Source organism: Aulonocara stuartgranti (genome assembly GCF_965226115.1).
Source record: "Aulonocara stuartgranti genome assembly, chromosome: 13".
Lineage (NCBI taxonomy): Eukaryota > Metazoa > Chordata > Actinopteri > Cichliformes > Cichlidae > Aulonocara > Aulonocara stuartgranti.
In genome coordinates, this window is record NC_138949.1 from 35,329,223 (window position 1) to 35,356,129 (window position 26,907).

At 44.7% G+C, this 26,907-nt stretch overlaps 1 protein-coding gene across 1 annotated transcript in view; it reads left to right on the top strand.

Annotated features, from left to right (window-relative positions):
* Positions 1 to 757: 757 nt before the first annotated feature.
* pdzd8 (PDZ domain containing 8) overlaps positions 758 to 26,907 on the top strand; it is a 40,470-nt gene continuing 14,320 nt past the window's right edge. The window contains exons 1-3 of the mRNA XM_082558393.1: positions 758 to 1,778; positions 13,322 to 13,447; positions 15,905 to 16,007. Of these exons, the coding sequence (XP_082414519.1) occupies positions 898 to 1,778; positions 13,322 to 13,447; positions 15,905 to 16,007 (1,110 nt within the window). The 5' untranslated portion in view covers positions 758 to 897. The remainder of the gene's footprint in view (positions 1,779 to 13,321; positions 13,448 to 15,904; positions 16,008 to 26,907) is intronic.

Sequence of the window (26,907 nt, forward strand, 5' to 3'; positions counted from 1 at the left end):
CAGCTTGATGCTGCCACCACCATGCTCCACCTGTGTCATAGTGCAATGCCTATTTTCTTTTCATGATACCTGTCTTCGTGCGTTTTCTTTAATTGTTCATTTGAAATGTAAAACAACAAAAAGTGCAACGCAGTGAGAAAGACACCAGTGACCCCTGCAGGAGTGTTCAGGAAAAACATGCTAGACGGTCTTAGACAGTCTTCCCCTTTGATTTGGTTTTAGTTAAATTCGTTCACATTTTTTTAGTTTGTGCTTTTTGGTTTTTTTCACACAAAGAGGAAATAACATAACTGTTCATTTGTATATCACACACACACACACACACACATATACATATATACATATATATATATATATATATATATATATATATATATATATATATATATATATATATATATATTAAATTTAAAAAAAAATACTGTTCATCATATGTATACAGTGCTGCAGAAACTGTGCACCTCACGCCCCTTTCTTCTCCCTCATCTGAGTTGGAGATGCATTTGTACATCTGTATGGTGACAATAAAGCTATTCTATTGGCACTGAATACATTTGCACTAAAATATGAAGAATAAACATGAATATTTAGAGGAAGTGATGGTTGTCGGTAACATGGCAGCCGTATGTTCAAGACTGTGACCAAAGGAAAGCCGTGTTTACAAAGAGGGCCGCGGAACCCGGTGACTCCGGTCAACAGGTTTCGCAGTTTGCTTGAACGCATCAAAACCTGATATCGTCATCACGCACAGTCACGTAACCCATTCGTCCAATCAGGTGAGAAGCTAAGAGAAGCTCAGGAAAGAAGCCGATGATATGGCAGCTTTGAGAGCGCCCAAGTAGAACTTGCTTCGTGTTATCACAACACTTTGAGTGGATATCAGGGCGCGTGCTCGACATGATTTACTTAATACTCGTTTCCGCGGTTTTCGGTGCAGTCGTTACGCTGATAGTACAGTTCCTGCTAATATACCGGAGAAGCCCTGAGCCCGTAGGCAGGACAGTGCAGTATGTCAAAGTAGTGCCCGGTAACGCGCTGAAGGATTACTTTAATAGCCATCATGCCGAAGCAGGCCAGCAGCAGGACAGCACGACATGTACCGCATCTAAGCAGCCAGAGGCCGCCTCTACGCGGCAGCAGGAGGCAGCCGTCACCGGCGGCGGCCCGAAACAACAGCCGCCACCGCCTTCCCAAAGCGAGCCCATCGATGCAGGAAAAGCCGAAACGTGCCATTTCCTAAACGCTATCTTTCTGTTCCTATTCCGGGAGCTCAGAGACACTCCCGTCGTCAGACACTGGCTCACCAAAAAGATTAAGGTGGAGTTTGAGGAGCTGCTGCAGACCAAGACAGCTGGTCGGCTCCTGGAGGGACTCAGTCTGAAAGATTTCTCTCTCGGGAATTCGCTGCCGGTTTTTAAGACCGCCAAACTCATGAAGCCGGCGCATCTGAACGAGGACGGGATGCCCGAAGAGCTGAACTTCGAGGTGGACATCGAGTACAATGGCGGCTTCCACCTCGCCATCGACGTCGAGCTGGTGTTCGGAAAGTCTGCGTACCTGTTCGTCAAGATGAGGCGCGTGGTGGGCAGGCTGAGGCTGCAGTTCACGCGCGTGCCCTTCTCCCACTGGTCCTTCTCCTTCCTCGAGGATCCACTGGTGGATTTTGAGGTGAAGTCCCAGTTTGAAGGGAGGCCACTGCCTCAGCTCACCTCCATCATAGTCAACCAGCTGAAACGGGTCATCAAGAAGAAACACACCTTACCCAACTACAAAATCAGGTACGGTCCAGACCCAGCGGAGTAAAGTGTGCTGAGCATGTAAGCCATGAAATGTTAAAGATGACGACCAAACTAAGAAATGAAACACCTGGGAAGAGCCCCCAGACCCCAAACTCCCACAACCAGACAACAACAAAGAGAATGGCCAAAAACACAAAGGGCTACGCAAAGACTCTGTTATAGAGAGTGGTCACAAAACACACAAATCACCCACTGAGACACAATATCATGACTTGAAAGATATAAAGTAATCAGGGAAACTCTCAAAATGACAGTAAACATGCAGGTGGTCAGAGTCGTATGCGTGCTGTGGGTGACTGCACACCGGGCAGCAAGTCTAACAATCCGTCCGTGGCTCAGTGTTTACGGCCGGTAGCTTAAGAATGAAGAATGTCTTTGCTGGCAGACCTTTCAGACTCTGGAAGAGTGTTAACTTTGTGTAGCATTCATTATTTTCTGAGCTCTGCTCATGCTTTGAATGGTACTTTCTTTCCAGTTCTTCTTTTAAGCAGTGAGAAAGTTTCAGCTCTGTTCAAGAGAGGAACTGTTCCCCTTTTTCTTTCTTACGTGTAGCAAGTCAAGTTTTATATGCACTTTTCAAGAAGAAAGGTTACAAAGTGTTTTATGATCCAAAAGTAGATAGAAAATAAAGCTTAATCAAAGCAAGCTTGCACAGGTGGGTCCCAAGCTTCTCTTTAAAGGTATCAGTTAGGCTGCCACAAACCAGTATTTTGATAGTCGACTAGAGCTGGGCGATATGAGATTTTTTCATATCACGATATGTTTTTTTCATTTCAGGCGATAACGATATCTATCACGATATAAGCCAAATAACTATATTTGTAAGATTTAAATGTGCTGTTGCTCACAAGTAAAATGTGAAATAATCAGCAGCTTGTTTTTAAATATTTATTTCCCATAATAAGTTCAACAGGGTAGATGTACTTAAGGAACATGAGACTTTTTCAGATAAATAAAGGCAAATATTGCAAACTACACAAAAGGCAGCCGCTAAAGCGTTTAAGTTTCAAAATAGAACAAACGAAACAGACTAAACTGTCAATTCCACTTAGAAACAAAATATTAATTCTAAAAATAAATCTTAGTTTGTTTTACAGAAGAACAGACAAAACTGACTAACTTTTGTCAGTATCAAATAAACTGAGAACTAAAAGGAAATTCTCAATCTCTCCTTGTTGTATAGCTGAGCTTTTCAAACAGTTTTAACAGTTACTTTAGTCTGACAAAAGCCGAATGACGAATTAGCGCTTCCAGTCAGAGACTGAGGCTACGTCCACACGTACACGGGTATTTTTGAAAACGGAGATTTTCCGTTTTCGTTTTAAAAAATAATCCCGTCCACACATAAAGGTAGAAATGAAGGAAAACGCTGCTATGAACATGCCAAAGCAGCAGGTGGCGCTAGATTCCTAACCGTGCAGAAATGTTGGCCAATCAGAAGTCTAGAAGCCTCGGTGGGAAAAAGTAAACAAAGCTGGGGCATAGAAGCAGAACCGAGTCGTATGTGTGGAGGGACAGTAACTGTGTGTATATGTAAGCATTTAAACACTGCAGAGAGCAGAATTAACAGTATTGTAGAAATTCATTTCACCGAAACAATAACGTGGCGCACAGTGTGACGCATGCACCAGTTTATTGTATTTCCAGACTTGCTTTCGGCACATTTACAGTGCGCGCTACTCTGTTTTTGTCAGACTTGAAATAGCCGAAATACCTTCACACTACGGAACTTCTATGGCTCTTCCGTTCGACAATCTCTCCGGCGTTGGAACCATCATCTGTTTTCTCTTCGGTCACGCTCGGTTGATTTTTCTAAACTGTAACTTTAATCTCAGCCAAACCGATTTACTCAGGAACAAATCAAACCCTGAAAAAAGCCAAACAATAAGATTTTTAAGTTATCTAAGTGACTCATTTATCATGTTTAACCTGAGTAGCAAAAAGACCGCAGCGATCTGAAAATGATGCGTCGGGAGTGCGCTGTTCTCGCCGGCTCGAGTGAGCCTCGAGCTCCCGGTCAGCTGTCGAGCTGGTGGGTAACAGACGTCTCCGAAAACGTCGGAGCGCTTTTGCAAATATGCGATGTCTTGATAAACAGCAGATATTTGAAGTTTACTCAGCTACATTCTTGCCTGAAAATATCTTAAAGGTTTATTTTGTGACCCAGAGAGTAATAAAAGTTACATTAAAACTAAGTAACTGCGTGACGTATATATCATGTTTAACCTGAGAAGCGAAAGACGGCGCTGGGTTTGAAAACGATGTGACCTCAGAGACCCGATAGTTCTGACTTGCTCCCTCTCCAGAACAAAAGTGTACAGCACACCTGAATATTTTACCTCAACCCTTGTACTTGGCGCGCGTGTCCGTGGCGCTCTGTCTCTCCTCAGCTCAGCTTCAGCGTGTAGAACAGAGGCAGGTGCCGTAACATCAGACATGCTGATGACTTGTTAGATTACTGTAAAGGTGTCTCAGTGTCTCCTCTCGCTCGTCCTCCACACATGACTTTTCCACAGTTTGCATCAATGACAGGACGTTAAACTGAAAGTGTTTCCTGGAGAGTGCAGGCAGATGTTCACATTGACAGCTGACCAGGCTGTGATTGGAGCCCTAACTGAACTTGTGTTTTTGTGGTAGATTTTTTAAACCACGTGCTGCTTTCTAGAAAAACTCAGACGATGTGTCACAGTAACAAAGTGAGGTGATCATCTTTTGAGGATATGGAGGTCCTGCAGCCCAGTGTCGGTAGTTTTAGCATTGCTTCACTTTCATTGATATTTTCCATTGAGAGACTGCACTGACCCTCTGGCCTCACTGAGCTAACGCTGCTCTTCTGCTATCACGTGCATATTGCTCCAAATTGCATCAATATAGGACTCGACGTCGATCATCTCGGGACACTTTGTGTTACGTTACTATATTAGCGGAAGTACTGATGCATGAACATCATGTGCGCTGTTAACCAGAGTTTCTGACCCGGGAGGTGGGGTGGGGAGGTCCAGGCTCAAGAGCCACTGTCCTGCAGCTTCCTGGGTCAACACACCTGAATCACATGATGGGTTCATTACCTGGGGACACGCTGAGGAGGTCATTTAGCCATTTTAAGGAGCTGTGTTGGATCATCATCTGAAACCTGCAGGTCTCGAGGCCTGGAGCTCCCCATCCCGATTTAGACAGATCTGAATGTAGATGTTATCCTAGCCATTGTTACCATGGAAACATGAGACTTCCAGCCAGTTCTGAACTGGTCCCTTTTGAGCACCGGCCCATACTTCAGCTTCAGTCTGAGAAGCAGATGTTCGATATCATCACATAGCAGCAGAGGAGCATTTTCTTCTTCTAATCGTAGTCGCTGACTGTAAACGTACACGCAGCCAGTTCTATGTGAAGCTTGGCCTTCGTGTGAGTGAAGCTGCTGCAGCTGAACTGCTGTCCCTCTTAAATGGTTGCCTCTTGCATCTTGATCTGACGATAATGACCTTCCTGTTGCATGCACTGCTCCTGGGTGGAAGCATCTGCATTGGTTTGACACGTTTACTCGCATTTGGGAGCCAAATTCCTCGCTCGACGTTTCTCCCACTACGTGAGTCACATTTCAGACTTTGCTCCCACTTGGAGCTTCTATAACTTCTGTTTTCAGTGTTAATAACGATTCATGTTGTTTGTAAGGATGGTTTAATCGTCCTCATAAATGTTGGTACCAAACTCCAGACAAAGGATGCTGCTGTCGATTCTGTGACATCAAGTCATTTTCATTTTGACAACATGCATTTCCCAAATCCTAACTGCCCCCAGGTTCCACTTTTAACCGTATTTTATTATCTATAATTTGGCCTGACCTGCTGACACGAGCATTGTTAGGCCAAGGCTGTGAGTCTGTGCTTGGCCTCAGCTATGGGCAGCTTGCTGTCCTTCTCGGGCACAGCGAGGGAGTTGGCTGCTCGGCCTCCAGTGTCTTCCCCCGTGGAGGGTACTGCTCCTGGCTTTGCTCGTCTTGCAGCTGAGCATCTGAGTGTTGGTTTCAGTGATGGTCACAGTAGCTATTGTCTGTAATGCTGCATTTACTACTACACCTTCAGAGGAGCTTCTGACCTTGGTAATGAGCCACAGAGGGTTCCAGCGTAGCTGTCATCCTGTCAAGATAATTCCCCGTGTTTTAAATCTTAACATTAGCATGAGAACGGCGATGCTACAATCCTGCCTGTGACTTCAAACATTAGCTTTATTAGCCTGAGAGAAATGACAGCTCTGCATTATTAAAAATCATCATGGACACTTTGTCCTGATGAAACAGTGGAAGCTTTATACAGGTAAGCTTAACAGTGCATTTTTCGTTCTCATGTCAGTGTTTGTGTTGGGTGCATGATGAGAGTCAGAGTGGGACACGCTCGGTCACGGAGGCTCTGTGCAACACAATTTAGTTTATGCAGTGACAGGAACAGAAGAAAGGGAAGCGGAGCGACTGTGTCATTGAGAAAGAGAAACTCGGGTCAGTGGTTTGTAATTTCACTGCGGTTTCTTATCAAGTCAGAGCAGACGTGGCAGGTAGCTGCTGCTGATGGGCGTGCCTACAGTCCAGCTGTCAGACTGACAAAATTAACCATGTCTGATGAAGGCGGGGCTTGTTCCACTCGGAGCGATGTGCTGGAGCGTAGCGGTGACTCTCACAGCAGCATGATTTCCTCTTTGCTCTCTTGGACCTACTTGACTCCTGTGAGTCCTTACAGGTGTGTGCGCGTGCGCGTGTGCATGCGTGTGCATGCGTGTGTGCGTGTGCATGCGTGTGCATGCGTGCACTAACTTTGCTTACAGCTGGGGCTTGAATCAGGAATAAGGTCCTATTCATGCATGTATGTATCCAGTGTATTTAATAACAGTGTGTAAAGGTTGCACAGTAGTGTTTGAGTACTTTGCAGCTATGGTGAGCTTGCAGTGATACCCATGAGGCATTTCTCCAGCAGCAGTCCCAGACAGTGGGCTGACCACGATGTCATTACAGCCTGTGCATACAGTCCCGGCGTGTTTTACACCGCGTTACTTTCCACAAGCATGGTTCATGGATTCCTCGGCTAAATGGAAAACATAAACAACAACCCCCCATTTCTCTTTTATTTTGGTTAATATGCCAGTACTCCTTTTTTTTCTTTCTGTGGGTTCGTTAGCCAAACTTCAGTAACAGCAGAGATCTTACAATAAAATGTTAACATTTCCTCAGTGTTATTTGAAGATTTGTGTTGGGTCTGTGTTTCCACGTCCCGCTGGTGTAGAGACTTATTGTCGTGAAGGAAAAACAAAGCAACAGCAGTCGATCGATTTACTTACACAAGGGAGGCCTCGTCGGTGTCTCAGGAACGCACTTCGAATCCTACCACAAAATGACCCCGACTCCGGCCTCGCTCGCTGCCTTTTATTGGAAAACCCCGTTACAGTAAACGATAGTTTACACAAGTACCTCCCCTCGTAAAACCCCCTTTGGTTACAAAGACAAGGCACTGTGTGTGTGTGTGTGTGTGTGTGTGTGTGTGTGTGTGTCATGGGGGTGCGTTTGTGTGACCTGATCACAACTGTTTCTAACAACATCCTGGTCATACGGGGTAATCTCCCCCACACCCAGTGTGTGGTTCAATCCCTGGTTCACCAAACACAGCACAGTGAAGCCATAAAAAGGGCAGGACGCTTACCAAACATCAAACAAACCTTCACATGGATGTGCTTGTGATAAAACACTACAGCCCCCCCCCCCCCCCCCCAGAAGCTCGAGAGGCTGGGGGGGGGGGACAAAGGAATGCCTTGATCATAGAGTTTGAAACAATGTAGCATAAACAACATTTAACCGTTTGCATACAAGGTGGTGCACCCCCCGAATACTCCGGTGACCATTAGGGTGGTCAAACAAGTCATTACTGGGATATTAATCAATATTGATGTAAGAGTATCCATGCAGCAGGGCTGTCTTTGTGTCACACAGCACCGCAGACAGAACGGCCCACAGTGTGTGGAGTAGGGCTGCCACGATTACGTCGACTATCAAAATCGTCGACGACTGATTTAATAGTCGACGCCTCGTTTGAAGCTTTGTAAGATCACAAAAGACGCAGGAATAAGTAGCAGGATTTAAGAGTGTAATAACGGACTGAAACAGAAGATGGCAGCACTGCATGTACAAGGATGCCAGCTGCCGTTAAACCCCGAAGAAGAAGAAGCTGTGTCCCAGAATTCATAGCGCAGCCCAGCTCAGTTTCCAACAATGGCGGCAGCTAGTTAGTTTTAATGTTACTCTTATTATTCTTTCTGGGTCACAAAATAAACGTTTAACATATTTTCAGGCGAGAATGTAGCTGTGTAAACCTCAAATATCTGCTCAGTTTATCAGGACACCGCATATTTTCAAAAGCGCTCCGACGTTTTCGGAGACGTCTGTTACCCACTAGCTCGATAGTTAGCCGGGGGCTAGGTCACTAGAGCCCGTGAGAACACCGGACTCCCGGCAAATTGTTTTCAAACCCACCGCCGTCTTTCGCTACTCAGGTTAAACATGATATATGAGTCACTTAGATAACTTAAAATGTTATTGTTTGGCTTTTTTCAGTATTTTATTTGTTCCTGAGTAAATCGGTTTGTCTGAGATTAAAGTTATAGTTTTTACACAGCTGAATAAACGTCAAGCAGACAGCTGATTATCAGAAGTGTGAGATGCTGGAGAATTTACTCCGGTGTCCTGTTATATTTTAGATAGCAAGGAGTTTATTAAACTTCACCGAAACAATCTGCAAATGTCATTAAAATTTAATAAACTATCATCTTGTCTTTATTTTTAGTTAGCACAGACCTTAAACACTTAAAGCTGTAAGCTAATGATAGTTATATAAGAGCAGATGCTGCTGGTGCAATAAGCTGTAAGTTTTATGTCCAATGGATGATGATCTGATTAGTCGACTAATCGCAAAAATAATCGGTGACTAGTCGACTATCAAAGTAATCGTTTGTGGCAGCCCTAGTGTGGAGGAAAAGAAGCAGCCAAATCAGATGGAGTTCAGGCCTGAAGAGCCAAGCTGAGGATGCGAGAGCTCCACCAGCATCCGTCACGCTTCCACCTCTACAGTCTTTATGAACAGGTCTGTTTTAAAAGGCAGGGGCTGACTAGTTCAATATTTCACAGTGGATGCTCTGTTTTGTAGCATAACTTCTTTGTCCATATTTCATGATTAACGTTTCCATGAGTTATGATTTACTGTTGAGTTGTTAGCTGACTCTAAAATCAATCCTGGCTTCATCAGCTCTAATAAATGATCTAAATGAGGGTCATTCATTACATGAAGCACCTTCAGCGCCTGCTGAGATTTGGCACAATATAAATAAAAGCAAACTGAATGAACTGAGCTTATGTAAACAACCAAGTATATGCACGGAGCCACGCAGCAGAACATCACGTATCAGGAGATGCTGGGACGACTTTCCCTGTTTTCTCTGCAGAGCTGGGTGTGCTGGGTGGCATCAGAGATGTTCATGCTACACAGGTGTTAAAGTCTTCTCAGTGGCTCTTTGTTTCCTCTTTCACCTGCAAATTTAATTGTTCAGCCGCTGACACACTGTGCTGAGTGCGGAGGAGAGTACTGCAGCTAAAGCATGCGAGCCTGCATCACCACAGTCGTGCAGAGCGAGTGTGATGAGATGATGTAATGAAGACTGGACTTTGGGATTTGCTGAGTAGCACAGCTGGGAGCAAAATGTGTGCTGGAGCTTTAGCCCAGGCATCATACAGCTCTCCCTGCAAACTGTCATATCACTAATGCATTAAGCAGTGAATAAATAACTTTATTAGAACTTTTATCGGCACTCATAGTGAAATGTGGTTTGAGGCTAACAGCTGCTTCTCCAAAGAGTCTGTCATTCTGCTGATGTGCAACCTGAGCCCGGCACATGGATCAGTTCTTCAGCTGCTGGCTCTGGGTTGGTCTGTCAGCTCTGTGCAGAGACACACGGCGGTTACAGCATCGGTGTGTTTGTTTTCATTCACCCAAAGCAGATTTAATCTGACGCTGTCACAGTTTTTAAAAAGCCTTCTAATACATAGAAACATGCAATGTTTACTGTTTTCACTTGTGGTTTCAGTTGAGGACAAAGGTCAGCTCACCGAGGTCGGAGCAGCTGTGCTCTTCAACGGTTTCTTTTCCTCTTTTTTTGTTTGCTTTGTTTGGTCGAGTGTGTCAGACAGAAACACTGGAACGGCCTGTAAACACGGTTAGAGTGGAAAAAAGAAGCTGGTTTCCCTCCCACCATGGTGGGTTTTATTTAAATGTTTTTTACTGAACACAGGCTGCTGCTGTTCTTTCTTTGAGTAAATGAATCGCTGCTGCATCTGCTTGCAGCTGAAGGAGGGGCCGTTAAAACAGTTATTTGGCTGCTTCTGTTAGCTTCAAGTAGGGCTGCTACAAACCATTATTTTGACAGTCAGCTAGTCACCGATTATTTTTGCGTTTAGTCGACTGATCAGATCAGGCGTCCAGCAGCATCTGCTCTAACTATCATGAGCTTACAGCTGGAAGTGTTTCAGGTGCTCACTAAAAATAAAGACAAGATGATAGTTTATTAAACTTGAATGAAATTTGCAGATTATCTCGGTGGAGTTGAATAAACTCAGCGTCTGTTCTTTCTATGTCAAATATAACAGGACACTGGAGTAATTCTGTTTCATCAGTTTTCCGTTTGTGTGAAACTGTAACTTTAATCTCAGCCAAACCGATTTACTCAGGAACAAATCAAACCCTGAAAAAAGCCAAACAATACGATTTTTAAGTTATCTAAGTGACTCATTTATCATGTTTAACCTGAGTAGCAAAAAGACCGCAGCGATCTGAAAATGATGCGTCGGGAGTGCGCTGTTCTCGCCGGCTCGAGTGAGCCTCGAGCTCCCGGTCAGCTGTCGAGCTGGTGGGTAACAGACGTCTCCGAAAACGTCGGAGCGCTTTTAATAATAATAATAATAATAATAATAGATTGGATTTATATAGCGCTTTTCAAGGCACCCAAAGCGCTTTACAATGCCACTATTCATTCACTCTCACATTCACACACTGGTGGAGGCAGCTACAGGTGTAGCCACAGCTGCCCTGGGGCAGACTGACAGAAGCCAGGCTGCCATATCGCGCCATCGGCCCCTCTGGCCAACACCAGTAGGCGGTAAGTTAAGGTGTCTTGCCCAAGGACACAACGACCACTTCAAGCTTAAAGTGATCAATGACTTTTAACAGCATCCACTCAAAATGAACTTGTACTCGTCAGTGAGCATATGTCATCAATGCTGAGCTGATGACCCAAGCATGAGACTGAACACTGTGCTTGCTGCCTCTGAAGCAGTACAGTCCTTTCAGCGCCTCTCTCTGTCCGTCGCTAGCAAAGTTGACCCAGACAGTAAAGCTAGTTTTCGGCTACGAGCCCGACAGGAACCCGGCGTGTTAGCCAGAGGTCCCTTTAGCACGGCTCGGAGCCCGGACCAGGCCGAGGTCTGAGCACAAACATGCTGAGGCTGTGTTAGTTCAGTGACACAAACACAGTGATAGCAGCAGTGCTGCCACGTGTCTGCACAGACTGATGTGTTTGTGTTCGTTCAATGAAGGGCTTCAGTTAAGATTGAGAGAATCTGCATTCACGTTTGCAGTCTCATCAGACAATATTTAAAATAACACTTCATTTTTGGAAATATTTGTGGATGTTTCTTTTGTGCTACTTGGATACTTAAGCCGCCCTCCAATGAGGGCCAAGTAAGTTGAGACTGAGTCTGTTTGCTCCATCTTTTCTTTGGTGCGTTTCAGCGGACACACCAATGAGCTGGCCGTTGGTTTGCACACCAATCGATGTGGCGTTGCTATATTTGCTCTTGAGTTACTTTGTTTCTAATATGATCGTATGTAGAACCTGCGGCAGATATTTAATAGTGCATTTAAAATAAGACTCGTAGGAACACTTCTCATAACTGCAAACTCCTTTTATCCCTACGCTGCAACCTTTCACACCATTCAAGTTGTTGTGGTATGCATTTAGCTAGTGTAGTGGTTGCACTGCTCTGGAGGTGCACGTGTTACGCTGTAGGGTTGAAATAAGTCTGCAGTTACAGTGTGGACGTAGATTTCCTGCAGAAATATCCTGCTGTATAGCCGTACTGATATGGACTGGGTAATGTGTAAGGAAGGCAAGGATGGATCTATCAAACTACAGAGGGCTGAATTCAAAGACAGCACAATAATCAGGTCAGTTCATGTTGCTGACATTTCATTGCAACAGCTCACATGACAGGCGAGTGTGGGTGCAAGTCGGCGAACCCAAAACCTTCATACTCTCGCCACATGAGGCTGGGCGTTGTCGAGCACCAGAGGAAAGGGAGAGGCCAAAATAGGTGCTGATATTTACAACCAGATGTCATTATCATTACTCGTGTTGTGTTTCTACATTTTGTTACACTTTGAAAACACAGTATCGTACAAAAATCCCTGATACATATTTATGTGTAAGCTACAGCAGGCCTACCCACCGATTGTCCACGTTGGAGTACGAGTCGAGGACAGGAAGCCTGCGGTGGTGCACATGCTGAACATCTGCTCCATTTGTCTTTGCACAGCCCCTCCCAGATGTGAACAGACTTCTAACAAGTATTACCGAGCAGCTTAGACCAACGCTGTATCATAACCGGTAGAGGTGGGAATCACCAAACATCCCACGATACGATATTATCACAATACTTAACTCACGATACGATATTATTGCAATTTTTTTAAATACTTTGCGATATTCAGATTCTGTACATAAAGGTAAACTTTATCAATATTTATTTATCTAATAACAAAGTCTCGCACTCAGTCTTTCTCTCATTTCAGTTTTATTGTTGACAAACTGAACGGTTTGTATTACAGTCTAGTCCAACTGAACTGAATGCAACCATCTGGTACAATTATAGCTATTCTGAACTATGCAATATGAAAACTATGCAGCCCCTTCAGCAACTGAAGAATTGGAAAGTAAATTAAAACAAAATATAATTTTGCATTAAATAAAAAAAGTTTTAAACTTAATTAAAATAAAACATGTCTTAAATTAAAATCAGTAAACTGTCTTGTTTATTGCTGCCATAAAAAACAGTTAAACACATTTGGACAGCGTCAGGATTCTTGCTCAGAAAAAGGATCAACATGCTCTGAAGTCAGAGCAAAACCTTTTTTGTAACAAAATATCGATTTCTGCTGTCCCTGCATCGATACATTATTAGCAAACAAAATATCACGATACTACACAGTATCGATTTTTTCCCCCACCCCTAATAACTGGTGTCACACTAAAATCTCGTTGTGGTCTTTCCTGTCATAACAATGTGAACGACCAGATTGAGCATTCTCTGTTCACTGAGTGGTAGCTGAAACATGCTTGGCACTACTTTAAGGTAACCCATTAAAGTTCGCGTTTAAGGAGGAGGGGAGTGTGTGTCCCCTGTCAGGAGGCAGCTAACTGAACGTATGCTGTTTTTGTTCCAGGTACAAGCCCTTCTTTCCTTTCCAAGTGCAGCCTCTGCACGGTTCAGCCTGTGATTTGGATCTGTCAGTGCACGACAGCCGGCTGGTAGAAGGACGGCTCAAAGTCAGCCTCATTGAGTGCAGCAGGTGAGACACTTCATCTCTGTTTGTAGGTTGTCACACAGCAACTTTGATCTATAGTTGTATAACTGGGTCCCTGTACAAAAGTACATTAAAATACTAAGACGTGAAATGAATCACAACAGAACTTAAATACATGTTGGTAACTTTTCAACGTGGCCATTCTTGTCATGTTAGTAACACCGGCGTGCATTAAAATCTTTAGCTGATTTTATGATTTTGATTATTAAAAAGGGGAGCAGGGTGGAGCCCGAGTTTGAGTCCACCACCAGGCCGGGGTGTTCTCCCAGACGTCTCCGAAAACGTCGGAGCGCTTTTGAAAATATGTGGTGTCCTGATAAACTGAGCAGATATTTGAGGTTTACACAGCTACATTCTCCCTGAAAATATGTTAAACGTTTATTTTGTGACCCAGAAAGAATAATAAGAGTAACATTAAAACTAACTAGCTGCCGCCATTGTTGGAAACTGAGCTGGGCTGCGCTATGAATTCTGGGACACAGCTTGTTCTTCTTCGGGGTTTAACGGCAGCTGGCATCCTTGTACATGCAGTGCTGCCATCTTCTGTTTCAGTCCGTTATTACACTCTTAAATCCTGCTACTTATTCCTGCGTCCTTTGTGATCTTACAAAGCTTCAAACGATTACATCGACTATTAAATCAGTCGTTGACGATTTTGATAGTCGACGTAATCGTGACTAGTCGACCAATCGTGGCAGCCCTACAGTCTGGCGACCTATCCACAGCGTGACCCCATGTAAGTGGGAGAGAAGAGTTTTTTTCCAGATGACCCTACTTGCTAAGGTCACGTAGTCAAAGAGCTACATAATGTTATGCTATCGAAATAAAAACGATAGATTTAATGCTATGTTGGCCCACACCCTGCCCACTGGGAATGTGTTATTCCAAAGGGAAGCACTACACCCGCTTGTTATGGTGTCACATTTTGCCTGTGTGTACTTTAGCTTGTACATTAGTCCATGATGTTGGACAGAGGAGTCTCCTTTCAGAGACAAACACGCCCTCCTCTGTCCAAGGTTGGCACGTGTATATTGGAGCTGTTAGCCTCGGCTGGCTCTGACTGACAGCTCTGTCCTTTGTTAGCTCGTGTCGTCGATGTATGTGTGTTTCTTTCATGCTTTGTGTTTCACAGGCCACCAAATGACTGGATCTTATTACTAAATCACATTTTAAATATGTAGTGTCTCTCCCTTTCTGTACTACAAAGTGCATCTGACTGAATATCATGTGGTTAATAAGCTGTCCAGTGGAGCTAAGCATCCACTGGTTTACCATTCGTGCGTCTGTTAAGTCCAGACTGGGTCTGCAGAGGGTCTTGGGGACTTGGTTTACTGGAGCATAAGATGTGATTTTTCTGCATGCTGTGAAGCAGTCATGTGTTTGTCTTTCTCTGCTCCAACTGTTTTATTTTGTTACAGACTTTAAAGACACAAAGATTTGTATAAACGTGGGATGTAACAGTTGCTTTACAGCCACAGAGTGATACTCCTCTGGGTAGAGCAGGTACTGATGCAAAGGCTGGTGGTTCCACCCCCCAGTCTGCCTGCCAAACATTGCTGGGCAACATGTTAACCCCAGGTTGCTCTTAGTTAGGGAGTACTTAACAGCATAGAAGACAGTGACTGTGGCATGTTGCATAGAGCGCTTTGTGGGAGCGCTCCATGAGAGTGAGTCCATTTCCCATTCCCTCTGTCCTTTTCACAAAGAGGCTTACTGGCAAAGTGGGAGGAGCTGCTTGTACAGTAGGAATGTTTACAGTTTACAGTCGGTGGTGAGAAGTCAGATGATGATGATGACCTGTGTGTTTGCTGGTTTTGCTAAAACACACGAGTGACTGGCTCTCAAACATAAAACCACGAAACAACCATGTTCCCACTGACATGCAGGTCTGAACCTGCAAAGAAACCACTGCTTTTTTAAATGTGTCTGATCTAAACCAGTCGAGTCACTGGCGTCCCAGAAGCCCCTGCAGCGGGGCCGGTCTGGCCCATTGGATGGCTTTGCATTGTGTTTGGCACCAGAAACCATTTAGATTCAACTTTGATTAAGATGTCAGCTTCTTCACAGGACTGCACGGCACTGATCCAGAACAGGTCCCTGTGCTGATGATAACATGCGTATGTTGCAGTAAATGTTCTCAGATGCTTCATGACTGAGTGTTTGGCTGTGACAGTAAGGCACATCACATGAGCCTTCACGTCGTCCTGCAGCTCACCTGTGCTGACCACACACTCTGACCCACAGGCAGTCCAATGGAGTGCTGGCTCAGGCGACACAGAGGATGTGTAAACGCTACACTCAGACATGTCGTGTTGTGTAGTTCCTTTACATATTTGGGCCAAACTCTGTCTTGTCCAGTATGGTGAGCTACAAACACTCAGGCCAATGGATAGATCTGACTTCACTGCTATCTCTGAATGTGTTTTTGTTGGGGCTCTTCAGACTGTTCATCCTGGGCTCCTATGACAGAGAAACCTACGTCCATTGCACCCTGGAGCTGAGCAGCCACCAGTGGAAGGAGAAGGCTCGCAGTTCCATCAAAAAGGTAAAGGAAGCTCGTTTCATAACTTTATTCTCCATGTCTGTCAGACATCGATGTTGTAATACAGGACGGTGGTATCAGCAATATATACAGTGGTCAAAGTAAGGACTGAACACAGGAGCAACTTTCTAAATATGCTGTTGATATAAAATTGTCACAGTAACAACCCACCCAGTCCACACATGAAACCACAGACGTGTAATACTGAGAAACGGCGCGGCGTCCTGTGCCTCCTCTTCACATCCCCACTTCTGATTGGTCCTGGTTATTCCCAATGACAGGACAGGTCGAGGTCATTTCTAACGCACAAAGTTACTCTGGATGGAATTTGGCCGTGTCTGGTGTCTTTCCATCAACGTTTTAGAAAATTCAGCAGTGCCTCATCCGAGCCAGGAGAGGGCGCTGCTGCACAGCTCTACATGAGCACAGAGAGCAGGCTGTATCGAGGGCGTTTTGATGAACTGTGTTGCTGTGTTGGGCCCTTCAAAGATGAGACCCAGGTTTTTGCTCACATAAGTAGTTATATTTGCATTGGTACCAATCCAGTGTGATTGCTGAGGCCGTCAGCTGAGTTTCAGAAGGACACTTTTCAATTAGACTGATGGGTAATGCACAGATTATTTAGCAGGTGCTGCTTATTGGACACCTTGTCATAGTGACAGTAATGCAGGCTCATTTTGATTCTGGCTGATGAGATTGTCCCATTGTTGACATTTTACACGGCAAAGAAAATGTTCATGTCCCCGCGGCAAACCTTTTCTAATTGCTGCAATTTAGAGATATTACAGTTATCACATCCGGCTTGTTTGACTAATGAGCATTTTTAGAGGGAAATGTCAGACTTAATTTGTGGCTCTGGCTCCAGCCTGGTGCCCGTATACTTGCCACACACTCCTGGATGACATTTGCGATGCCTCAAAAGATGATTTCTATTGTGGTGAACAGTAATTGGCCTGTACTGTTTTCTCATGTGGTGTTTAATGACTTTGGGAGAGTTGCATTGTCGTCCAGCAGGGGGCATTAAAATCTCAGCACCAAGCGTTTCTTTTATTCAGCGTTTACACGACACGATCAGAGCATCAGGTTTGTGCCGCTGAAGTTCAGCTTTTTTATTTGTCTCTCTGTGAAATCTCACATGACGTGTGTGTTCATGGTTATAAGCAGCAGTAAAAAGACTTTTACTCACCAAAGCTGGACTTAGATGGTCTGCATGGACTACACAGTGTGCCATTATTATAAGCTCGTCAGCGCCACAAACACAGTCGACAGGTTGAATGTGTACGCTCGGATACGTGAAGACGAGGCCTAGCAAACAGAAATGTGCTCCGCCTGTATCAGTGTCTGAATATCAGGGATTCAAAGACTTCACAAAGGAATGAAAACGGCTGTAAAGCTGCTCTGTAGAGGACAGTTAGATGCTGTGTTTTCCTGCTGCTGCCTTTAGGGGACGCCACAGCAGATCATCTGCTTCCGCCTCACACTAGCGCAGCATCCTGTCACACGTGTGCCTTCACTGTAGCCATGAGTGTTCTGGGGTCTCCATCTATTGCTCCTGCCTGGCAGCTCCATCCAACACTCTTTGTCCAGTGTTTGTTTGCTGTCCCTCCATGAACGTGTGTTTATGGCTGCAGGAGGCTGAACTTTGTCCTGCACTCGTTTCTAATCTGCTCCTTCCTGCTCGCACCAAATCAAAGCCTTCCCGTCTTCAACTGTGCCGCCTCCAGCTCTGCCTCTCCCACCATACATCATAGCAGGTCTCCATCTTGTAAACTGCACATTCACTCTGCTATCCTTCTGTCACAGCTAGACCCCGCGCCCGTCGAGGCCGCGCCCGTCGAGGCCGCGCCCGTCGAGGCCGCGCCCGTCGAGGCCGCGCCCGTCGAGGCCGCGGTCTACGCTACCTGCACTCACTCCTTCACCTCTCTTGTTTTCTGCTTCAGGTGTTTGACTCGAGATATTTAAACTTCACTGGCTGTAGTTCACGTGCGTTCTGTTTCATACCTACATTCATCTTTTCTCCACACCGTGCCTCCTCTCCTGGCTCTCCTCCACCCGCTCTCTAAGCTCACTGCAGATCACGGTGTCGTCTGCAAACATCGTAGTCCACAGAGACTCCCGCGTGGCGAGCTCTGTCAGCCTGTCAATCACCATTGCAAACATAAGGGGCTCTGAGCAGACCCCTGTTGTAATGCCACCCCCCCTCGAACCCATCTGCCACTCGTACCACACACCTCACTGTCGCTGCTCTCATGTTGTCAGTGCCTCTGTCTCCCTACCATATGCCTGTCCTGCAGTAGCTTCAAACACCTCTGCTGTCCTTCGTCCTTATAACGGCCCTCACTTTACTAACGCTCTGCGTATTCTCCACATTCAGACTGGTTGAGATGGGTTCCAGTCCCACCGTGACCCGACCTGAATAAGGCTAACCGTGGATGGATGGATGAGGGAACACTGTAATTGTCATCATACAATTGTTGTTTATAACGTTTAGAGCAATTTCACAGAAAGGTGGCACAAAGTGAAGGCGCTGTGTGACTCCAGCCTTGCTCAGTGGAAAGTGTAGATGCATGAACACACTCGACGAGCATCGCCACGAGCACAGGCCTCTCCAAGTGGACCCACTTCAAAGCGCTCGTGTCCCTTTTTTGTTAATGAACACATACAAATGCAGATTCACGGTGGCATTTGAGCCTAATTTATCAGACGTCTCCAGTCTGCATGTCCCCAGCAGGACTCTGTAGTAAGGATTAAAGGCTATACCATCTGGAAAAGGTCAAACCGCCATCTTTCTCTCCCTTTCCCTCTGTTGATTGCCAGATATGGCCGTTGCCTGTCCTGTGTTAATAGCATTTTGCCCAGTGTGAGCTGCTGCGATTCACCGCACTGTGTGTCTGCCGTCACGTAGGGGGCCTTCTCTATTCAGGCAGATCCCTGACAGTCTGTGTGACATGCTTATGTGATGCCATATCGGTTTCCTCGTCCATACAAACAATAGAAAGTGTCCATACGTGAACGAGACGTGCTGCGTTTTAATTAGAGCTCTATTTGTTCCGTCTCCTTTTCAGTTGCAGAATACGGTTTATTCACCGTTACGATAAACTGGTGCTGATAGCTTTGACATTTGGCTCGGTGCTTCTTAGTGTTTGCTTAATGATTCGTGTTACCCAGCTCTCTGTCCACACCTGAGCGTGTCTGACATGAGTATTTAGTACAAACTGAGACTTGCTGTGCAGACGTGGTGCTGCTGGGGGTGTTGTTCTGTTTATAACCTGCTGTCACTGACGGTTAGCTTCATGCCATAAGCTGAAGACGGCTATTTTTATATTTGCTGTAAGTGAATTGGATTTAATAGGATGCCAGGATTCACAGGTTTCTCAGCATGAACACATTCCTCATAAAATTGGTTTGAAATGTCTTCAGATCCCCTCGCAGCAGACGGGCTGGTTGGCGGTCTAACTGCTACGTTGTCTTTATCGTGAAATGTCGCGTTTTACAAACTGCCACTTATTGGTTATTCATCACTTAAACTAACAGCAGGGAGTGATGGCATAGAGCTTATTACAGGTAATAACTGTATAGTGTAGTATCACAAACGCACACATGTGCATGCGAAGCGTGTTCGTGCTAAAGGTGAAGGGGGATGGCAGTAGGCGGCTTCGTGTCTGTTGGGCGTGTTTGTACATCTGGCCTGCTCACCGGCCTCAGCTGATGCTTGCTGACAGCTTGACCAAAGAGACATGCGATGTGTGTATGAGCACATGTCAGGTGATCTACACGGTCGGCGGCTTTGTTGTGTGTGTGTGATGTTGTCTATGGCCGAGCTTCCTAAGTCTGAAGCAGAAACAGAAGTGAGTGCTGGCCAATGAGCCGCACGTGTGCAGGCAGCCCTGATCCAATGATTGCTCTGTAAACGAAGCGGCGAACATGATCGAGTCAGGCTTCATGTAAGAACTGTAGACACGGACCTTTATTGACCGCGTGGCTCATTATAAATGGACTGATTCTTAAATAGTGCTTTAATACAGCGTGCCTCATTCAGCCTTACATACATGAGCACTGCATAGTAGTATTAAGAAGAGGTTCGTGTGTGGATGATTAAAAACTCCATGTTTTAGCAACAGCTTTAGCTTTAAAAATCAGACTTTCTGCCTAAAGTTCAGTCTGCAGGACTCGGGTTAGTACTGGCAATATTCAGTATTGTCGTACTGAAATGAACAATACTTACATCTGTATGCCATCATATATTGCTGCAAAGCAGCAATGTATATCATTGCGTGTATATCATTCAGCACGTTGCCTTCACAGATGCTTCGTTTAGCCATTAATGCAGCCGGTCCCAGCTCCCACATCTTGAAAACATTTGAGAGCCTTGTCTGCAGCTGTCACCTGCTCCTCAAGACACAATATCTGATCCTTCTCCACTCTGTTTTACAGGCTTCTCACATTGCAGTCAATACTCACTGTGTGAATATTGACTGCACACACACACACACACACACACACACACACACACACACACACACACACACACACACACACACACACACACCTTTCTCACCTCCTGCACCATTAGAGTGGTTGTTTGATGTTCCAGTGTGGCTGTCTTTGTGTCTTTAATCTGCTGCAGACACCTGATGAAAGGTTGATGAGCAGTACACACACACACACACACACAGCCTACAACAATGACTCATCTAGTACTTCACTTCCTGTTCAGCATTGTTTGTGGGGTACAAATGATACGTCTGTATCAGAACATAAGAATGCAGTAACACCTTTTCAAAGGGCGATGACTTTGTCGTTCTTAACAGGATTAAGATTCAAACGTTGAACTTCAGAAAAGTAGTAGAAGTCCTGCACACACCTACTAGCCTGACGTATATGATGAGGACCTGTCTATGGTTTTGTATGTGCACTTTTTGCTACAGTAGCAATGACAGTGCAAAGAGCTGATAACTAGTTCAGCTTTTAAACTGACCTTTAAACACAAACACATTCATTTGTAAGTAAACAGAGTTCATGCAGAAGAGTTTAGTGCCAGTGAACATCAAGATCATGTGTTTGCCAGGATTGTGTCTCAGCTGCTGTGAGTGCACAACATTTATTATTATGTGGTTCACTAATAAACACAAGTCCATGTTTACTCTGCTGTTTAAGCTCCTGAGCAGGTGTGTGTGTGTGTGTGTGTGTGTGTGTGTGTGTGTGTGTGGCAAGGTTTTTCTGCGCAGCGTACCATAGGCACGAGAAAAGTTGTCGTACCATAGGCACGAGAAAAGTTGTCGTACCATAGGCACGAGAAAAGTTGTCGTACCATAGGCACGAGGAGTGTGTGTGTGTCTGTCTCTGTGTGTGTGTCTCTGTGTGTCTTCTCTCTTGTCACATAACTCTGAGCAGGCGTCTGCTCGGTGGTGTCAGCTGTTGTGCGACTTGTTGGTCCTCTTGTGCTGCTGTGATGATGAATTTAAACTGATCCTTTGGCTGGTTGATGTGCAGTAAACACATGTAAGTGCTCGTAGGATCCACTGCATGTGTCCCAGCCTGAGTATAACATTCTCCAAATGACTGTCAGGTTATTCTGCACGTGCTGTCATGTGTCTCGCTCCGATGCAGGTCTTTAAATCTGGAAACCAGACAATGTAATGATATGTTTTCTCTTCTCAAAAACGCACAAAGGCTGGAGAAGAACCAAACTGTGTGCCGTGTCTAAATGCACAGCCATTAGATATTCAAAGGGCAGCTGAGGGAGCCGTCACATCTGTCACATCTGTCACACACAGGTGATGCATTCATCAACCATTTCCACGTCTCAATGAAATGGCCAGTTCTAATTCCATTTGACAACGGCTGCATGTTGCAAAAGGCTGATTAAAGACATGAGAGATTGGGCTCACAAGCTGTTTGTTACTTATCGCTTTTCCACTGAAACATTTACCTTGCAAGAAACTCAATAGACCAGTCAATACGTGCATGACACAAAGAGCCGCAGCCATATTACAGATGTGTTGATATTACTCTTTACAATGATTTTGTTCTGATCCTAGAGGTCTTTCAATAGCAAAGAAATGAGCTGTTAGTGGTCATGACTCTTAAAATTGGCAGCCGTCACTACAGGTAATTCATGTCCTAGCAGGTGTTTCTCACCATAAACACCAAATACAGAATTTGACATGTGATAAAGATGTTGTCTGAATGAATAGTTTGGTCTCCTTTTGGATCTGAAGCTTGTAAATTGATGACGTAGGAAAAAAGGATTTATCTGTTGGGACATTTTCCCTTCCTGCCATCTAATTACATAAATGTCATAGATTTGGCTTTAAGTGGTTGGCTCACCGAGGAGAAACAGCATGTTTAAAACGACACGGCCCAAATATCAGGACACGGCTGGTTTTACCTGTGCATATGTGCATCTGCAGGTTTCTGCAAAACCTGGTGACCATTAGTTTAGACCGCCGTGTAACCTATTCCACACTTCATGTTGGTATAACTGCAAACAGTCCAGAGGGTTGATGTATGGAATCGACAAAGACATGTCAGCTGCTGTGACGTAGGCTAGTCTGTTTTTCCTCTGCTGTGTAAGTGTTATTTAGAGCGATGGTAAGTATATTTATGGTTTCTACTTCTTACCAAAAATGATATTATGTAGGGTGCATTTATGCAGCAGCCCCAGATAAAACTAACATATTTATTGTGCTCTTCCTCCCCAAATCACTGTTTGTGGCTTTAAGTAGCTGTTTTCAGAGGGCCGGCAGCGAGGGACACTAAGGATTGTTCCCTTTTTTTGCTCGTGGACAGAAAGTGAGAAAATGTGCAAATGCAAAAACATGACCAGTAAATGTTACGTGGCCAGTCGGTCAGATTGGCCCTCACAGATGCAAGGAGCAAAATGACATTTGAGCAGTCGTTTGAAGCAGACCGAGGAGAGCGGTTCAGTGGCAGCACCGAGCATCAGCGCTTAAAGGAAAGGAAGGACTGAAATGCCAGTTTGATAATGAGGGAAGTGGTGTCTTAATCCTTTCTGAGCCAGAGTAGGTTTGAATTTTGTTGTCATTTATTCAACTAGCATGATGTAGCAGTCTTGATAGATCATTATTTTTCAATGCCAGGACAAAGACTGTGCTACAAAAAGAAACTGCGTGGGCGACCACACCACTGTTTCTCTCCATACAAGTGCAAATTAGGCAAAACACCTTTTTGTTTCCCCCTGTCTCCATAACAACTGCTTTGTTCTTTAAGCTTTTGAAACTGGCTTCCTATGAAAAAAACGGCAACTTGAAAATTCATATCGAGGCGCCCGGCACATGCATATCACTAAAGTTTACAGCGATCACATAAGACTGGAGAAAAATTAATATCTACCCAATTAGGGATGGGTATCGTTTAGGTTTTATCCGATACCGGTGCCAAATCGGTACTTTTGAAATGGTGCCGGTGCTCAAACGGTGCTCAAACCGGTGCTTAAAGAATGAAGAACACAAACTTTGTCCAAAAACCTCTCATGTTCAGCTGGTTTTTTGTAAAAAGATAACAATGTTAGCCTTTTCTGCAGCTATGGGGCATATATGGTATCACTCTTGGCTGGAAGCAGTGCTTAAACAATGGAAAAAACACAAACTTTGTCCAAAAACCTCTCATGTTTAACTGTTTTCCACTTTTTCTTTGGTCATTTTAGCCTTTTTGGCCAGGGTGAAGGGAGTATCTGCCATCAAACAAGAAGACAGCCGCATGTAGCTATGATGATGTTTGCTAGTTCACCTTACATGCATTAATGTAATAACGTGGTTAGCCTACTCAACGTAAATTACACAGAACAACATTAAGCTACTCACGCAGAGAAGAACGGCTGCTGCTGCATCATCATCCTCATCATTTCTGCTACACTGGCAGGGCTAGGGGCCAGGACTCTCCTCTTCGGGTTTTTGGGGGATGTTCTAACTCCGGGTCCGATAACAGGCACCACACCCGCAGTAGATGCGCTCGGTGTGAGGTCTCGCAGCAAGCTATCAAATACGGCGCATTTCTCGGCTTTTAAAAAAAACGCTATGCGTCGCCAGGTGTTTCATCAGATTCGAGGTGTTGCCTCCTTTGACAGTATCACAGTATCAGCTTAAAGCACTTGTTGCTGCTGAGTTTGCATCTTTTGCTGTGAAGTACAGCCAGACTTTGACCGCTTCGCCTTGGACATTTTTAATCTGTAGCTCTGCTCTAACAGAACGTACGTACCTGGCCCCGCCTACTATCCTCGGAAACGTAAAATGATTGGCTAGAAGTGTATCACAGCTCAGGAAAAAAAAGCACCGAAATAAAGCACCGAAATGTGCGCTGCTTTTCGGTCTGGTTACTACCGTTTATGTCAGAACCGGTGCCATCATGGCACCGGACACCGGTACCCATCCCTATACCCAATACTCTGTCAACACCATATATGTGCAAAACAGCAGTTTATTTAGGTTGTGGGGTTGGTTGATACGCTGAGTGGACTCAGTCAATCATGAACGCATAAAAGAACCACCTTCAGCATAGAAGCTGAATCAGAATCAGGTGATACATTATTTTAACTCTGAATGCAGCTTTGTTTCCAATGCTGACCATGTGTGAGTTCAGTGTATTTAAGGATTGAAGATGAGACTTTATTGGGAAATGTGTGCGTTACCACAGCTCAGGCACAGCAGCAGAAGAATGCAAAGACTATAACATGTGTACAGTGGTAGCTGAGGTTCTGTGCACATGCACACCCAGTATGTGTTCTGCACACAGGGTTGTGTAAATTTGCATAGCATACATATGTACATGCACACACGCACAATTTCACATACACCATTAACCTCCTAAGACCCGAACTCTTCCACAGCAGCATTTTTATTTCTCTTTGATCTTTGGGCTGATTGGGACCTGATGAATGTAAAAACAAAGAATTACCAGATGTTATTTATTTTTTAAACCCGATTTTTGCTTCTAAGAAAAATAAGAGCCACATATGAGGATCTTTGTTTAAAATTTCTATAGACCAGTAGCAGTATAATGTCCTCGTAAGTGGATATCAGGCCCTTTGGTCTAAATAACCCAAAATGTGATGTCCACATATGTGGACGCCAGGTCCTAGGAGGTTAAACGAAATAGTCTCACTAAATGTACATACATACAAATGCTTTGAAAAACAATCCAGTTTCATCTAAGCACCTCTTGGTGCATCAGCTAACCCTTTAAAAAAGTCCCCACGGGTTCATGTAAGGCCCTTATCTTAGAGAGAATATGTTCAGTCGTCCTTCGACTGTAACCTACCACTTGCCTGTGTGACTGTGTCTGAGAACACGTACTACAGAATATGCGTCACAGTTAAAAATCCTAATAGGTACCCACGTAAACACCTGAGCAGCTATTGGCCATGCAGCCTGGTCCTCAGCCCACTCCACCTTCGTCACCATCGGGGCTGCTAATTTGATGTGGCAGGGAATTGCTGCGTACTTGCCTCGCAGCGACTTGTACCCTATAACCATACACAAAACGATCTGACATGTGGTATTAGATTAAATTACCAAGCAGTGCACTGACAAGGAAAAGGATTTGCTCAACCCCACATCTCCATCTCGCACACACCCTCCCAGACATGCTGGAGACCAAAGAGACGTTCAGCTAGGCGACAGGAGGTGCTGCCTCAGTCTAACTTAGCCATTATGTCTGCAACCGGCTGTTTCTTCTTCTAGATCCTTATAAATATCGTCCTTCACTTTAGTGTTTGCATGACTCCATTCAGGTTTTCTGTTTTATTTTGGATTGAATTTTCAGACTTCTTTGTATATTCAAAGTGGATCAGCAAATGATTTTTAGCTTTTGAGTATCCTTATGAATTTGCACAATATAAATGACACTTAATGCAGAGGTTAAATCTCAAAGAGTCTGACAGCCCAAAGCAGCAACTCCTTGTAGGAATTTCTTCAATAGTAAAGGTCTGTGGCAGTGCTGACACTTTTTTCTTCATATTTGAAATAAAAAACAAACATTTTGATAATTCCCTTTCAAAATAAAATAGATATCTTGTTAAAGTGCATTCAACAGAATTAAAAAAGACCAATGAACCCTATCAGTGCACAAACCCACAGCAGTAACACATGAATGCAACATTTACGGCTGCACGCTCAGAGCACAGCTTTGTGCTTGTAATTAGGCATGGCTTCAGTTCATATGTTGATATCTAGGCTACAGTTACCCGGACATCATTAATGCGACAACTGACAGTTTTTTGGGGGTTTTTGGTTTGTTTTGTTTTTGGTTGGTTGTGTTTTGGTTGGTTTTGGCAATCCAAAGGCAGCGGTGAAGCGTGTTGTCAGTCGGTGAGCAACGAGAGCTGCTTTTCATTGAGTGAAAAGTTCGATTCACATGTGCACGCTGACCCAAACACACTGAGGATGACGACGGCTGCATTCTTAACGTTAAGACGCTGGTGTGTATGGACATCAGTCCAAAACTTTACTGGTCCGTTGGTGCGAAGATCCTGTGCCATGGCTACAAGTTCGAGGATGAACTTCCCCTCGTCAGTGGAAGGACCGCTTCCTTTGCTCTGGCCGATTAGTCCCCTTCTGCTGAAGGGGTCATTCAGCTGTTTGAGTGTGTCGCTCAGAAAGCCGACACTGGCCATGAAGCTGTTGTATGCGATTCAAGTGTGTTTCTGGTTTTTTTGCCTGCTGTTGCAGAGGAAAGTTGCGATCTCCTCTTTGAGGTCACAGAAACGCTCCAGCCTTTGGACACCACCTGACATCATTGTGCAGTAGCAGGTCACGGTGCTCAGCAGACATTTCTGAGAGCAGCATGCGGAATAAGTGGTGCTGGAGGCTCCGCCTTAACCAATCACGCTGTCCGTTTTGAGCTCTGTGCTTACTTACACAACGCCGTCTGATGGACAGTGCAG